Consider the following 17,353-nt stretch of genomic DNA (forward strand, 5'->3'; position numbering starts at 1 on the left):
CCAATAATACTGTTTGTCTTCTGTTTCAGCTTCACTATAATTTGCTGGGACAGCTGTTTTCAGTGCTTCTCCTTTCTTTCTGTATTGTAACAATCAATGTTTTGGAGCTCTAAGTCTTCTATTGTCTGCCTCAATAATCCTTTTCAAGGCTTGAAGTTTAAAAGTGGAAGGACAGGAGGCAACTTAACTGCTTCTGCCTTGTCTCTTCATACCCTAAGGTGGGGTATGAAGTTATGTTTTGCTCAGGGAAAGGGTCCCATTCTCACAGTGGACGTGAGACTCTGACTTTCCACCTGTCTTCTCTCAGGTGGCACTTCTGGATAATCTAACAGTGAGCTCCACTGTAGATATGTCCTTACAAAGCACTTTGACCTCCTGCCATTTCAATTCCTCTCATTCTGACTGTTTGGTCACTGTTCATACCAGAAGGAAGCTCTTCCTAGGATGACCATAGGCTGGGTACTAGCCATTTGTTTCAGAAACCATCTATCATCCCATGTCAGTTAACCATCAAGTTGTCTTAATGACATGAGTCATGGTTGATATCTTTAGAGTAATTCATGTTTTAAGACTGACATAGGAGACTACTTCAGTACCTGAAGTGTGTGTGTATGAGGGGAAGGGGGCATTCCACTGGTGCTTTACCAGGCACCTGACGTAGGATAGCATTGAAACATATTCCTAAGTGCAACTTCCTTTTTCATATAACTCAAACCTCAAATGTATTCATAGATAATGAGACAAAAATTATTTTGATTAATGCTGAATGTTTCCTAATAATAAATCAGCATATGAGGAAAATTTATATTTTTTCTTCTTTTTCAAAGTTGCAGCTGTTTTGAGAAAAGTCTCCTTTTTTTTTTTTTTTTTCTTTAATGTTCTTCTAGCCTGCTAACAGTTATGGAATATTTAATTTTCACAGGACATGGACCACAAAAAGAATAGAAGAATCATTATCTGAGGCAGACACAGGAGGTTTATGTCAACTGCAAAACTTTCTCACACAAACCATTAGCTTCCTTCTTCAGAATGAAGTAAGCAAAGCACAGGCCTTATATCTGTATCTTAGACTTTATTTTCTTTGCATAGAAAGTCAAACTGCCTGTGATGACCACTGCCTGGGCTGCTTTGGCTGGACAGTCAGCCTGGTCCAGGTTACACCAGGTGTATCTGTAGTGTATCCTTTGTTTCATATAAAAAGATTATTTGTTCTTATGCAATTTAAATATTTTTACCCAATAGGTGTACTATGAAGTAAGAATTTCAGAACAGCTGTGGTACGTTGAATGGAGCTGCATATTTTGGTCTGAGAAATCTACCTGTCTGAGAAGCCTATGTGGCAGGATGAGAAAGAAAATGTGCTCCATGTTGTCTACATCCATGATTTTTGCATCTCAAACTGAAAGCCCTATAGAATAATAAGTATTTTCCACACAGGAGGTGTTATTTTGCTGCTGGGCAAACAGTACTAGTCAGCTGACAAAAGCAAATTTGTCAGGGAACCTTGAACCTACATTTAAAAGTATGAAGAGGAGCTTGCTATCTGACAGCTGTGTGGTTTTACAGGTTTCTTGCCAGCCGCCATAGTTATTTCAGTGCTTTATATTTGGGGACAGAATAGAAGTGTAGCCCCTGCTCCCCTCCCTCCTTCCTTCTCTCTCCTCCTCCCACTCCACGCCCAGGAGAAAACACCATGAAAACTCCGTCTTTGTCAGGATATATTTAATAATAATTTATTATAAGGTTTAGTTGCACAAAAAATAAATGAGAACATGTAAGATACATGAATAAATGATGCAAAGCAGAAAAAAGCTGAGAACATTTACAAAACAATACACATACAAAGGTAGTTGTATATGTGCATATGTATATATTCTGTTGAAACCTACAGAAGAAAACACAGAGAAATTGAACAAACAGACAAAAAAAAATCCTTAAACAGAACTAGAAGGCAGACCTGAGAATTAGGATCTATGCATCTTTTGGCCTTTCACAAACCCGCTGTATTACTAAGGATGAGATCCCAGTAGATGAAGGTGCTACCATGACAGCTGATAACCTCATATGTCTGAACTTTCCAAACTGTGTGCCTGGCCCACAAATGCTTGATTCCTCTTTTCTCTTGAAGCATTAATAAAAGTTTTGCTGAATATGTTTTCTTTTTTTCTTTTGGAAAGGGTTTTGGGTAGAGGCATCACGAGCCTGCAGATCAGTGACCAGTTCCACTTGGCTGGCTAGGAAGGAACATCAACAACCTGACAGCACATTTTGCGTGGCCTTCTCTAATGGAAGGCTTTCTTCACGTGCACAGGGCAACAAGAGCCTAGGTTCTTCTGAGAAGAATGTGGACACAAAGCTTCTATGAACTAATTGAGCAGTAATAGAGTCAGGTGGTTATCCTACACTTCAGTTAAAAATCTAAAATCCTAAACCAAAGCGACCTTGCATCTAGCACTGAAGACTTAAATTGTTTACAATGTCATATACCATTAGAAGACATCTCATTTTGGTTTTGTGTACTCCTGAACAAGGACACATACACATAGCAAGGGCTGTTTTTTTTCTTTCACTTACTGAAGGTTTTCAGAAGTATAAATTCTTGCATATGAAGTTGATGAGGCTACACAGAAATGTACTTTTAATAAGCTTGTTTATTTCCTGAGTTATCAAATGTCATAGCAGGTAATTCTAAGTTGTGCACAGCATTACAAATAAAACTTTGTATCTTCAGGTTGTTTCTTTGATGATGCCATTTATATTAAAATACCAAAATTATAATATAATGAATTAGATTACACTGAAGTTCTCAGTTAGAACCCTGATACAGAAATATCCATAAGCTGAGAAGCTGGTATTGTTTCACTGCTTGTAGAGACAGTTAAAATACATCCCTACTTTACTGAGGGTAGAAAAGAAGGAGAGGTTGAGGTTAAGTACCTGGAATACCAGACTGTTTTGATTGTTTCTGGTAATGCCCTTATTTCTTGCCTCCCTTGGTACTTTTAGCTCATCTTTTCAAAATAATTGCTTATTTTTGAGATTTGAGGAAGAAAAAAAGAAAAATCTGTAGTCCACATCTTTGCATCTTTTTTTTTTGATTCAAATTCCATAGACATATGACTTTTACCATGATAGTCTACAGGGAAAATCACATCACACATAGCATAATAAGAACAATATATTATTTTTTTCAAAAAAGCAAACCCAAAACTACAGCTTCATTTTTGTACCATGGTAATATCAGTGAACAGCAGCTGAACATGAGACTGATACAAATGAAAACCAAAAAAAAAACCAACAAAAACCCCCCACAACACTTAACAGTATTCTCATTGAATTAAAAACCAGTCAGCTACCCGTGAGAGAAACTTCTAGAAGAACAATCTGAGGTGCAATACTAAAACTCTTCAAACATTTTATGAGTCTGGCAGGATGGGACCCAATAAGAGTCTGTTTTCTGTGACAGAGTTTGGATTATGTAAATAGACTTTCTAGTGTAAAATAGTACAAAGTATTGTTTATTGCTGTTTATTTTCAACATTTTCCATAGATCTTCCTTTTTCTTTTGGAAACTTTTAGTTCCTTTTGAGAAAACTTCACTGAATGTAATTTGGAAATTTTATGTTGAACAGTTACTGTTCTATTTCAAGCTGTACTGCTTGCCCAAAGATTTAAGAGTGAGGGAAAGAAAAATCAAGAAAGTTGCATGACACAACTATGGATGGCAACCAGCTAAGCCTGCTGTCTAAACCATAAGATAATTCTCTCTTTTTTGTTGCTGTTTTAAGACATTAGAAATTTTGCTGAAAGGAAATAAACAGAATAAAGAAAATTTTCATAAAAAACGTAGTCTTGAATCACTGGCAAACTATCTTCTGTGTAACTGGAAAATGAATCTATGAGATTTTAGGAAAAGAAAACATAGATTTATTTTCCGTAATTATAAAATTAATCATTCATGCTGTGTGAAAAAGGTAGCTGTTTAAGTCCTATGTTCAAAGGAAAATTCCATGATTAATGGTACTATTAAGTCTATAAAGGGCATAAACTCACATGTCTTTTAAAAAAGAAATTAGAGAAAAAAAGATTTGTAGTCAGTCTTTGTTGGGACTTCTGAATGTAGGAGATGCAGTCACCAGAGTTTGGATCATCAGGGTGAATACGAAAATCACTGTCTATGAAAGAAGGTGAAAGTTAGAAAAATAACATAGATGATCTGTTATTTTCTCTATTCACCTCGGATATGTTCCTTTACCTTAAAAAGCTTGTCTGAATCTATGTTCATGTTATTGCTCATTCCTCTTGTCTTCTGCTCTCCCTTGGCTGTGCATGTTGAGGTAAAACAATGTTTCTGTGAGGAAACAGCCTGCTTTAAAGGTTGAACTCACCAAGGAACACAAGAAGCTGGGCTCCTCCAAAGCCCCATTCTAGGCAGGATGGTTCAGTACTTAACCATCTTTCTGACCTCCACCTGCCCTAAATTTCCAGGCATCTTTTCTGTTAGGCATATACATTTTTTCAAGAACACACAGAAGTAGTTTGTTCTAACTCTGCTGTGCAACTTACTAATCTACCGACGATCCAGGCCTTATCCCAGAACCAGAGAAAAGGAGGAGACCAAGGCAACAAATCAGGCAGAATAGTTGAATATAGATGCTACCAGCACTTGTTAGTTTGTTGTGGATTCTAGCTTACTCCTGAGAGATCCAAACAAGAAACCTTCAGAAAAAGAACAGGTTTCAGAGGACTGATATCACTATCAAATTAATTTCTAGGGTGGTGGGGTTTATTTATTTATTTATTTATTTAATTTTATCACAAACATATCTGGGAACCAGGTCTGATTTTTTTTCTTTTAAACTTGTCTGCATCATGCTCCTCTAAACCTTCTTTGCTATTGGATTATGCACAAGTTCAAATCAATGGTATTTATTTACAGTAGCTGAAACTGCCGCAGTGAGTACTCCCCAGTGCAAGTGAAAGAAGACTTATTTCCTTTAAAGTCTAGATGTTCAAGAAGAGTTAATCCTCTAAATGGCTTTGCAAGTCTGACACCAAGGGCTAGTTCCAAAACCAGCCCTGCCTGTCTAGAAGATAGGTACTAAAATACTTTTTTAGCATGTGAACCCCAGCGGTAGAAACCATATGTCAAGTTCTCGGACCGTATTATTTAAGGTGGAAGTAAGGCAACTCAACATTTCCAACACTCACACATTCCTGGGGAACTGTTTTGGGCAAGAGCACAAGATGCCTCCATTGCCATGCCTTGCTGGGATGTGGTGTCAGGGTATGCGTGAGCTCAGGGTGGCCACTGTTCCTTTGACAACCAGTGCGAAGGGTTCTACCCTGTGGGGCTGTGGTCTTCAAAACACTAAGCTGAATTAGGCTTTTTCTCTTTCACACAAAATGCAGGCTGTTTCTGCCACCACAGCCAGTTCATCCAGCATCCCACCAGCCAAATCAGCCAGGAAATTGAAGACCTTGGCCCCGTTATCCTCCAGTCTGCATCAGATGCAGCTCCATCTCCACTGCCCTTTCTAGGCTTCCCCTTGAAGATGGGCTCCTGTACAGAAACAACTCATGTTGTAAGGACTAAGGAGTGGGCCTGCAGGGCTCGGTTGGGCACTCCTCCAGCAAGAGTGTACTTGTTTCTGCTCTTGCCCATAGCTTTTTTGTTTGTTTGTTCTCTTCTAAGAGTAAAATGTGTTAAGAGTAATGAGAAGAATATGAGCATCTGCATAGCCAGAAGATAAATGTGATGAGTTTGAGAACACTTCCTTTAAAATAAGAAAGCCTTGGGATCTTCAACCGCCTCACCTGTGCGAGCTCAGGACTACTGGAGCAGGCTGCCAACGTGCCACAGGACTCTGCCACTGCTCTGACTCATTTCTTGACCCCAACTAGGCTTGAGTTACAAAGCTGCAGATTTACCTTACTATCTGTGTTGGAGTCTTGCAGTTAAATATCCCTACATATAACTCAGGACATAATATTCAAGGTAGAAATACCAAAGGAAATGTACTAAGTTATCAATGGAAAGTTTCAAAAAAACAATATGTTTATTACTTCCACACTATCCATATTGTTAGGTGGTATAATTAGATAAAATAACTAATATGAATTACTAGTGATGGCTGAGATAATTCTAACCTTGTGCTTACTGAAAAAGATAATTGTATAGTTTTTAGAAAAGAAAAAGTCTCAGTGATTCTAGAAGTTATTTAACACATTTCTTAAAAATTTATTTAATTAGATTATTACACTAAATAATTCATTTGTAGTATTAACAAGATTTAAGTGATCAATAGCATAGCATACTAAGACATAGCCAAATAAATACACAATATCTTTCATTTTTTCTTTTTTTTTCAATACCTTTCTCCATTTATGTTTATGTCTATATGTATATTTGAAGAGAGAAATGTATGTTATGAATATTTATATATCTTAAAATTACTCTCTGTTAATACAATTTTTTTTCTCTGAAATAAAACTTTCTGAAGCAGACAATTACTATTTTCTTTTAAATTTCCATAATTTACCAAACAATGGTAGTACAGGAGGAACTTGCTCACAGACCTATGTCAGATAATTTTGTAATTAGAAGCATAAAGGCTGAGCACCTATGTATATATTTTTATGCCTCATAAATGCAGATGTTGCTTCTATTACCCAGAACTGATCAGCTCTGAAATATTCTAAATCATATTTTTAGCAATATCTGGCTGTAGTAAGATCCACAAAGTTTTGTAATGCATGGTCCATACTTTGGCAGGAAATCATAATACTTTTTTTCTGCATTGTCCTTGTAGCCATCTTAAATCAGTATGACTTAGAAAATTCAGTTCTGGAAAACAAATATCTCCAGTCACAGCCTGCTATCTATGGAGAGTCAGGAAATGAAACAATTAGCATCAACAAGGACAGCTTTATTTTACATCATTTATTCTGTTTCAGCTATAGGAGCAGCAATGAGAATAAAAGTTTAACTGCAACCTTTATTTTTGTTACTGGTATGGAATTGCCAAGACAGCTGATTAATTTTGTGCTATTTGCTCTGACTATTACAGTCTTGCTAGCATACAATTTTAAAAAAGATTGAGAACAACATGTAGCTTATATTAAAAATGAGGGTTAACTTCATTCATGTCAAATAATGTTACAGGAAAAAATATACTGAAAAATGTATCCATTCACTTGGCAATCCCAGGATTTTAAGAGAATGTGCTAAATCTATTTAACCTCATGAGGATTTCTGTAGTGACAGAAAAAAAACCCAGAATGAAAGCCATTCTTTAAGAGTTTCAGTGTGAGATTTAAAAAGGTTAACTCTTTCATCTTTGAGAGCATACTAGATTCTGAGCTTTCATTTAGTTAAAAGGGAAACATTTTCTCCATTACAACTTGCAATACTCATAACAATATTGACATTTTAAAATACTTTAATCATAATTAATCATACTTAAGCCTCAGTTACTTTCATATCTGTTTTAACCATACCCATAAAAATCTGTTAAGCTGCATATGCATGAAAAGATGACCAAAAAATGTATTTGGAAAGTGAAAATTCCATTTTCACTAATAAAACCAGTTCAGCTGTGGATTTTGACAATCAGGTTCCTGAGTGTAACGCCATTTAGATAACTGCTGCATACACAGCACCTTCACTTACCACCTTCTACTGTCTCATAAGGACCTGGACAGAGAGAGAAACTTCTTGTTGCAACAGGATAGTCAATACTCCTTAGACTTTTCTTTCAGTCCACAGTGTACCTGTACTTGTTTCCAATATAGTGCACCTTTTTAATGTAAAATCAAAAGTGAGAAACATTTATTTATAATATCAAGAACAAACATAGTTCACCTAATGGAGTGCAAGATTTTATATCTGCAGAATTAATATGGCCAACCTTATACACTTTGATTTCAACATTATACCACTACAATGCTGTTGCACAGTCATTACCTTCTACTTACAAAATGTAGGCAGGCACCTCCAGTTGTCATGAAAAATATAAGATTCTAATATATAAAAGTTGTGTAACAAGTTGGTTTGGAAAGCGTGACAAATTTGGATGATGTGTAGGAAAATGAAACTTTCCAGTGCTGTTGGATCTGCTTTTGTAATCAAACATCAGCTTTTCATGCTTTCTCCACAGTCCACTCTACTCTGTGTGTGGATAAAAGCCACATTTATTCCTTTGCAGAAGGTATAAAAAGGAGATAAAATACACTGATATTAAACACTAAAAAAGAGATTAATTGCAACATCTTCCTCCTTCCATTTTAGGAAGAAACAGTTGTAAATAGTGCTGTATTTCATGCTAAAAAGCACAGCCATTCAAGAAACTTACATTTTCTCATGGAATACCACCCTGCAGTTTCCAGGTTACCAGATGAAAACTAGTAAATGTGGCTGGTGAGCTAAATCTGAGTAGAGCTTTATTTGCTACAGGCTGATGTTTTTTTAGTTCTTGGACATGAAATATCTCAAAACCCACTGCTCTTCCTAGTATTGTCTATTAGGCTAGAGAGCTGAACGAGTATGAAGTTTATTCCTTTTCTGATAAATGCAATACAGAGATCTGATTAATGCCCTTTATTTTTTTCCTCTTTGCCATGAACAGGTAAGGGTCTTCACAGACTGCCAGCACTTAACAGCTTCTCAATAAATACATGCCCGAAGGCTGTATGATGTAGTCATATTATTGCTATAGAGAGCACTTTAAAAGAATTTTCACCTCAGATATTCAGTTTCAGCCCCTCCTCCAGCAAAGTCTTATTAGCTCAGAACAAGTCTTGATTAGAAATGTGTTTACTGATTCCCAACAGGATTTCCATTCACGTGTTGTGAAATGAAGTATTTTCCCAAAATGTCATGGTAGACTTTTGTCAAAACAAAAGAGAGATGTTGCTCTTCCTGTCTAACAAACTTCTTTGGTTTGTCAATACATTAGCTTTAGTTGCTAGCTTTAGGGGAAAACAAAACGAAACAACCCCAAGAAGGGAATTTTGCATGGACCTGATAAGTGTGAGGAGCTGGAATGAGAAAATAAAGCCTAAACATTTACTCAATAAGAGAGTTAACTCCGTGTTACAAGATATTCTTCTTTCTTTTTCCTTTACAGGCATTTTTTTTTTTTTCAAAGGAGTATACTCACAGATGATTTAAACTATCAATAATAAAATTTAGCTGTTTAAACAATGGGGCTACTCAAGTATCCTAGCACCATTTGATGATTTACCAGTCTCCTTCAATTTCTCCTTTTCTGCACCAAGTGACTTGAAAATCAAAAGTACGAGCATGCATCAATCTATAATACTCACAATTAAGTTATATTAGTAACTATACTTAGTAATTGCTGTGTGTTATTCGTTCACAGGAGTGAATACATTGTTATTAAGGGTCATTCTTTAAAAATTTATATAATTGTTGCAGTTATATATTGACAACCAAAATGAAAGCAGTAGCCTTATGTTATTTCATCTGTTTTATAATGTACTAATGCTAAGTTCCATTCGTACCGGCTGCATCTTGTCACCACTGAAGACATTTTGTTGCCCTCCATTTCTTCACAGCTCATTAGCTCAAAACAGAGCTCCTCCTGGGTCAGGAGCAGACCTATTATCTGTGTGCCTTGCACATGAAAATAGCCGAGACTTGTACAGGGACTTATGGGGTCCCTGGGGCTATTTAAAGTCCCTCGTGGTCTCTAGGCAGGCAGCTCTACTATGTGTGCCAAAAGAGCTTTCCTTCTGGCGGAAGCACTAGGAGCTGTATAAAGTGGTCTCAGTAGGGAATCACTTAGATTATCGACAGGCATATGCCAGAAATCAAAGCAATTGTGTGAAAACAGAATTTTCTGGCAATCTGTTGGCCTAGTGCCTGCCTGTTTCTCATGGAGCTTTTCTGAGGAACATTTCTGGAAGCTACATGTACAATCATGTACACACAAATGTTACAGTGTCATCACATCTGCTGTTCTGGAGTGACACCGATAGCAACATCCACAGGCTACTGAATACTTTTGTGCTTCAGGTGCCCTGTTTTCTTAGCTGTGTTACAGTACACTGTGAGTTGTAACTTTGTTTTCAACTTTCAGTGTGGTTGTGTTTACTCTCTACAAGAAATAGGTTCCCAATAGGGCAGGTTTGGGTTTTTTTGGTTGTGTTCTCTAGCTTTGTCCTGGAGTTCAGTTTGCTGCCTATTGCTACAAGATGGGACTTCACAGATGTTTACAAATGTATGAGTTGAGAGGATAGTTGCGTTCTGTAATGAAAACAAAATATTTAATAAAATACCTATACATGACCAATTCCCTACCCCCCCACCCCCTTTTTTTTTTTTTGTTGTTTTGTTTGGAAATAGCTTCTATGTTTTTATTAACTAGACAATATTCATGCACTGTATAGGAAGAAAAAAACATCTGTGACAGACAGCAACTGTTTCCCAGGAAATGGAAAGAGCACTCTATACAGATCTCATGCTTTTTGTATAAAAAACAGCTGAAGCACTAGCTTTAGGATTTAGATAGGTTCTTAAAGTATATGGGCACTGGAACTATAAAGGAGTTCTGATAATCTCCTGTTTTGCCTTTTCCCTACTTTTGGCCTATGTAGAATATGTAAGTATTAAATGTCTAGCATTCAAGTCATGGAGGAAAATAGTTACATGGACACAGCATAGAAATCCGCAGAACGTATTCAAAACTTAATCTAAGGAATTTTGAAGAAAATATATGCGAAAGAATCACAGTTGCATAGGAATAAAAATAACTGGCCAGTTCCTCAAAAGGCGCCTATTTGGCAAAGCTGCACTGAATAATGGAATCACACCAGCAGAATATCTGTCCTTTTGTATCATATTGTCCATGTAATGTCTGCAAACTGGAAATTTTCCCAAAGCAAAATGTCAACTAAATTTATTTCTTAAATGAAAGGGTGAATGAAGGTTCCTTGATGGGTACAGCTCAGAGAGCACCATAGGTACAGCTCCATGACAGTGTGGGAGAGCAGTTTTTCATTTTAGCTTATCAAAATACTCTCTGCAGGGAGCTGCTCTATTCCTGAGTATGGCAGCACTGTGAGAAGGAAAAGAGGTAGTGAATGAGACAGGGAAAAAGAGGAAAAATAAATAAAGCTGATTGTGGTGGGGTAGAAGTGTTTCATTCAAGCGAATCACAAAGCTTTGTTATTCAGCAGCTGTTCACTGAGGTGTAGAAAGCTGTAAGCCTGCAAGGTCTCTTAGCCTGGAAAATGGTCGGAAAAAAGCCGGACATACTGTATCAGTAAATGTTCAATCAGAAGCAGAAGTTTCTTCTGTAATTTTTAATACACATACATATATGTACATATATAAAACAACCCAACAGCACTTTTTCAGTTAAATTATCATACATAAAACTAATTGTTTCATTGGAAAAGGGTCTATGTGTCTCCACCTTGATACACTTCCTCAACCTGTCCTGAGAAACTAATGAAATGAATCCCTCTGGCAATTATGGTAATAATTTCTCACTGCGAACAGAACACAAAGATGCTCATATCATAGCAAGAAGGAAGATTTTTCTCCCCACACTTCCAAACATTTCAGGGCATCGTGAGAAATACATTAATATTCAATACCACTTACAAAAGTCTAAATGTTCAGGATAGATAAAACTTGTTCCCCACCTACCGGTGTGCCTTCCAACACACCTACTACAGTTCATTTTTTAAAGACGTCTTCCAAAGACAGAAAATTTCCATTGAGATGTACGCATCCTCCTTTTCAAAGTAAAACAATGTTTGACACATGACCATACAAAATACAATGTGCATCTAAAACAGAAATTTGAGAAGGAAATGAAATCAAAGTAATGCTGACCAGAAAGACAAGACCAGGGTTCAGCTCTACTGTATCTGGCCCAGCCGTGGCACAGGTGGTCGCCAGCGGGGGATGCAACCTGTTTTTATTTATCTGAAGAACAGTTTTCCCACTCTTAAAAGTTAGGCTTGTAGGCATGGTTACTTAAATAATTTGCAAATAAGAAGACTTTGCAGCAGTTCTGAGGATGAGACTGTGGTGCTAATATGAACATTCACAGCTCTCAAGGGCGTTGTGAGAATTATGCGCCTATTAGAAAGGGATTAATTTGTGTCCCAGGAATTTAGATGAGAGCCGCACCAGGCAATAACCTTACCTTAGCACATCAAAATCTATTCCCAACAAACAATATAGGCCTGCTACTTCAGTTGGCATCTGGTTTGAAAAACACGCGACCACCCTCTAGGGTAATGAGCAAACTGGCTTGGATCTGAAGGTGACCCCACAGTGCTGATGCTGCGTCTCGAATCAGCGACATTTCAGCAACTCCAGCAGGAATCAGTGGGTTGTGACGAGGACCTAAAAATGTTACAGTGAAGATGGGCCAGCCTGCTGGTGGAGGCAGGTGGGAAGGCCCCGATGTCAAATGTGACATCTGCATGGAGCCCCAGAACGGGCCTTGTCTGGTCATGTAGAAACCTTCACATCAACACAGTTTCATTTGTTTCCATCACTTTCTCACAACACGAACGCATACCCCTTCCGACCCTACCCTCCCCCGCCCCCCTCACGCCTCCTTCCTGACGTATTGACAAAAGGAAGAGAAAAATAAATAAATAAAGACTTAGCCTCTGCTTCAGGGAAGCTGCCTCTCCAGGTTTCCACATTGGCGGTGACCTGGCTGGAGCTGGTAGGCATCAGTTTTCACGGCAGATGGTGGGTGTGGAGGGGGCCGGTGGCTCCCAGCAGCAGGCTGCAGGCTGGACTGTCTCTCTTGGCTGGCCACCCCCGCCTGTCATTGCACCAGCCCCGAGCCGTAGCTGAAGGTGTAGCTGCTGGCCAGCGAGAGGGATGGCTGGTGCTCCTCACCCTGCTCCGAGGGGTAGCTGGGGAACGTCTGTGCCCGGGACACCTTTGCTGAGCCAAGGCTGTGACCTGCATTGCGTGGGGACATGGACACAAAGGATGTAACTGGGATTTAATTTAATTTAACTGAAGCCTTTTGCCGTGGGTGTGGGCTCCAGTGGGCTGACTTCATACTGCTCCGTGGTGCCAGGGTGCCCAGGGAGCAGACATGCCACATCGGGCCTTGCTGGGGCTGCAGAGGAGGGTTTTGCCTGTCTATGAGGCAGGAGCGAGTAATGGATAGTCGCGGCCCCAAACCTAACAGTGTTCAAGAAGAGACTAGACAACACCCTCAGACACATGGTGTGAACTGTGGGGTGGTCATATGCACGGACAGGAATTGGACTTGATGATCCTTGCGGGTCCCTTTCAGCCCAGGACATTCAGCAGAGGCAGAAGATCCCAGACCCAACTCAGGCATAATTTAGGGTAATTTTTTTTTTTTTTTAATTTTTAATTGCAGAATAACATATCTTTATATTTCCTACTCTATAAATCTCAGGTATATTAGTTAGTTCGAGCTGATGAAGAGCTAACACACTTCTTATTTATCTGAAGCACCGCTTAAGTGGTGGAAGTAATGCCAGCTGTTTTAAAGGGATTTGTCACACAAACCTGACTTCATTTATTGTCTTGAATAGAGTGCCAGTTTGTCAGATAAACACTGAATTATAATTTCAAAATGACTGGAGGTGGGATATGGCCACATGGTAGAACACTGGTTAGGAAGAAGATTTGTGAGGTCTTTCCTCAAACAGGCTTGTGAAACTCTTTTAATCATGGCTTGTTCACTCGCCACCAGCGAGATGAGAAACCATGTGCAAAAAGCCATTAAAAAGCCAATGACCAGTCAAGATGATTCCTATGGTCTGATTCTGTATACCAATCATTTACCCATCTCAAAATTCCCTTTTGAAATTGAGATTTAATAGGTAAAAAAAAGTTCCAAAGTACACATCTTCATGCAGTCTATGTTCTCAGTTTTTTTGGAACCTTATATTGAAGCCTGGATTTAAAATGGTTTTAGATAATGTTTTTAAAAATGTCTTTAATACATGTACTAGAAAAAAAAATGCAGATTTTTATTTTTCCTTCAACCACAGAGCTATTAAAGAGCAGCTGTAACAAGGAGTTGAACAGTATTACATCAATCTATGGAAATAATAATAACAAAAAGAACAGAGGACATATTTGGTTCAAATGAAATGAGGAAGCTAATAGAGAATTTGTGAGTTTAGGAATGATTGTCTCTATGTGATTTGTTTACTTTTGACATACTTTCTTTTAAAAAACAATTAACTATATTATTATATCTAAATAAAATGAATCAAAAAATAACGGTGTTAAAATAATGAAATAGTCCAATGGTTCCAAGTTGGCTTAAGACTTCTAAGCAGCAAATTTACAAAATTTAAGGTTTTGTTCAGTTTTTTTTTTTTTAAATTATTTTTTTTAATTTAGTATGCCCATACTGGAAATTCTAAATGGTAATTGATTTTTAAATTTACGTTGCTAGTAAATATTATTTTAATACTCATAGAGCTGATCAGCCTTATGGTCTTAGGTATGCAGCATCTCCACAGTAACGCTTTATGTCATCAATAAGGATTCTAAAGACACAGGAAAAGTTTGGGCAGTAAAGAATTTAAGCTTCACAGTTTTCTAAGGTTCCTGCTTCAATAGTATTTTCTGCATCATATTTGGGTCTTAAAAGGTTAAAAGAAAAGAAAAAGAACAGTTTTTGTGGATTTTGCAGCTCTTTGGTACCACAGCTGTTTTCAAGAATACAAAACTCACTTTTCTCTATAGTTATTCCGAAGTCAGCATAAGATGAATTTGTTGAACACACACTTTGTGACCTGAAGACACCAGTAGACTTGGGGGAGTTTTTTCCTGCAGCTTACATATGATTGTTTTTTTTTTTTTCTGTTCTAGGACAGGACCTTGGAAAGATATTATTAAGCCTACGTCATCCTTTATTTAAATTTACTTTCAGAATCATAGAATGCAATGGAGCTGTAGTCCAAAGCAATTAGGTATGAATGATTCATCAAGATAATTTAATGTAACCTGGCAAATTACACCAAAATTAGATTTTTCCTGATCTTAATTATGTTGGAAGCAGAGGCAGTATACACAACAATCTTATTTCATGACATGGTGTTTATTTATAACAATTCTTTAGAGAAAAACCCAGTGGTTTCCTAGTAACAGCACTGATTGATGTACGTATAAGTAGATCGATCACAACTTCTAAGAGAAAATTTGCAGTACTCAGCTAAATGAAAAGAAAAAAAAAAAAACTAAAAAGAAAGACAAAAGAGATCCAGGGATAACCTTTAAAATCTCCCTTCTTGAGATGTTTCTCTCTGTTTCGGATTCAGAATTCAAATTCTTAACCAGAAGGCAGGTGCCAAACCTTTTTCTTTTTTAAAAGAAAAAAAAGGTCATGCTTTTCTTTTCCAAGACAAGGATTCAAGGGACTCTCTTATCTGATACTCTTTGGTTAGAACACTCAGCTATGATGTAGAAGTCCTGTGTTAAAATCCCCCTTTGCCTGTGGGTAAGGTTCGACATTACACTTTCTGTAATGGAAAAGTCAGGAGAAAATGTTCCCTTTCTGCTCTCTGTCCGCACTGTTGTTCACTGTCCCTCAGTTGTGCCATTGTGATTGAAAGGCTGTTTTGCAGACTGAAGCACTTTGGTCGTCCGGTTTGCCAGAGCCCTATAAATTGTTGTACTGGCAGAGCCGAGGAGCAGGAACAAGCAGCCAAGGGTAGGACAGGACAGGGTTTTTCTCAGACTGGCTTCGATGCCAGATTGTCTGTTTGGGGAATCGTGACCTGCGAGCGACATGCAACCAAGTGCAGGTGGCTGTTACCACCACCAGACTACTCGCTTCTCTGAAGCAGGATCACTTTTGAAACCCTGTGACTAAGCTTTTCCAATACAAGTGCATATTTTTGCAGTATAATGATTAAAAATTAATAGAACCAGAGACTCCCATGTTTCAGCTTCCGTTGTAGGCCTTTCAAGTACCTCATATTAGATAGTCATTAGGTAAAATAAAGAAGCAGACTTTTGCAGCTGCACAGAAAGCTTTCATCTGGGATTTAACCTCTGAAGAGATGACTTTACAAACAAAATGATGTTCTTCTAACGCAGTTTTACTTTTCTAGGTAATAATAATAAACTCGATTTTTGAAAACAAAATTTGGCATTTCCATTCCCAAGATTATGAGCACAAAATTGAAGTCATTAAATTAAAGCCAATTGAATATCTTTATTAGTATTATGTTTTGTACTTGGGAGCGCTCTGAGACTTCATGAAGACAAGAGCTCTTTGATTGCTATAGATGCTTCTATAAACGTTATAGAAAAACATGGTTGTTCAAAAGAAGTTTCTATGAATCAGTCAGTGCAAGCTAAGTCCAAATAAAGTGAATCACTTGTTGCATTGTAAAGCAATTTTTTCTGTTGAGAAACATTCACTGGAAAATTCTGTTGTTCACAATAAACAGAGCAGTCTGGAAACTGGTGGAACAGAGACAATGAGGTTTTCCCCACAAAGGATGGTGTAAGGAGGTGGAAAAACCCAATTAGCTAACAGATGTTTCAGGAACGAGATGTTAGTAAGAAGGAGTGAGTTGTATGTTGTTAACTCACAAATCTCATCGGACATTAAATGCAGTCCTTCAGGCAGAAAAGTTCATGAAACTAGTACCAGCCTTTAATCTATATTTATGTCCTCTAAGGACTTTCCCAACAGCAGTGAAAGCTCCTGTTTATAGCAGGGGAGGCCTGAAGATTGTACTGAGGGTATGGTTTTGATGGGGAAACGTGTCTCAAGATGCTTCAACCTCTAATATTCTTTCTTTGCACTATTTCTTTTAAAACACAGGACAGAACGGGAAAGGCACTGTAGCTATGCACTGAAAGCCCACTAGGGAAAATGAAAAACTTCCTGCAAGAAAATAAATTATAATGACTGCTTATTTCAGATGGAAGCTTTTATCCTCTAAGAGCTTTTGTTGCAAAGAAAGAGACTCCACATTTTATTCTGGATAAAGAAAATGTTCCTCAAAAACCCCTACTACAATTTCAAATCAGTTAAGTGGCTATTATTGCATGAAAAATGATACTTTCATTTACAGCAGAAAATAAATGATTGCTGTTATCCTATTTATAAATTGATACTGGTTAAAATTCTGCCAACTCTCTGTATTGAATATACAGTGTCTTCTATTGCGCTGTTGATGACAAAGCAGCTTTTCCTTTTCTGCTGTTAGATGACTGGAATAACTAAAGCAAAGTTTCATAGCAGGACAAACTGCTACAAAGCAAAACATTTATTTTGCAGTAATGATGCAGTTGGATTGGAAGGGCATTAATTGGTACAGCAATTATTATGCTGTCACTCAC

At 37.7% G+C, this 17,353-nt stretch overlaps 1 protein-coding gene across 2 annotated transcripts in view; it reads right to left on the reverse strand.

The window, feature by feature from the left end:
• Positions 1 to 853: 853 nt before the first annotated feature.
• Positions 854 to 17,353, reverse strand: part of DOK6 (docking protein 6) — a 257,151-nt gene continuing 240,651 nt past the window's right edge. For both annotated transcript variants that reach the window (XM_065053042.1, XM_065053043.1), the window contains exon 8: positions 854 to 12,961. In XM_065053042.1, coding sequence (XP_064909114.1) covers positions 12,822 to 12,961 — 140 coding nt within the window. In that variant the 3' untranslated portion in view covers positions 854 to 12,821. The remainder of the gene's footprint in view (positions 12,962 to 17,353) is intronic.

Source organism: Columba livia, chromosome 2 (genome assembly GCF_036013475.1).
Source record: "Columba livia isolate bColLiv1 breed racing homer chromosome 2, bColLiv1.pat.W.v2, whole genome shotgun sequence".
Classification (NCBI taxonomy): Eukaryota; Metazoa; Chordata; class Aves; order Columbiformes; family Columbidae; genus Columba; species Columba livia.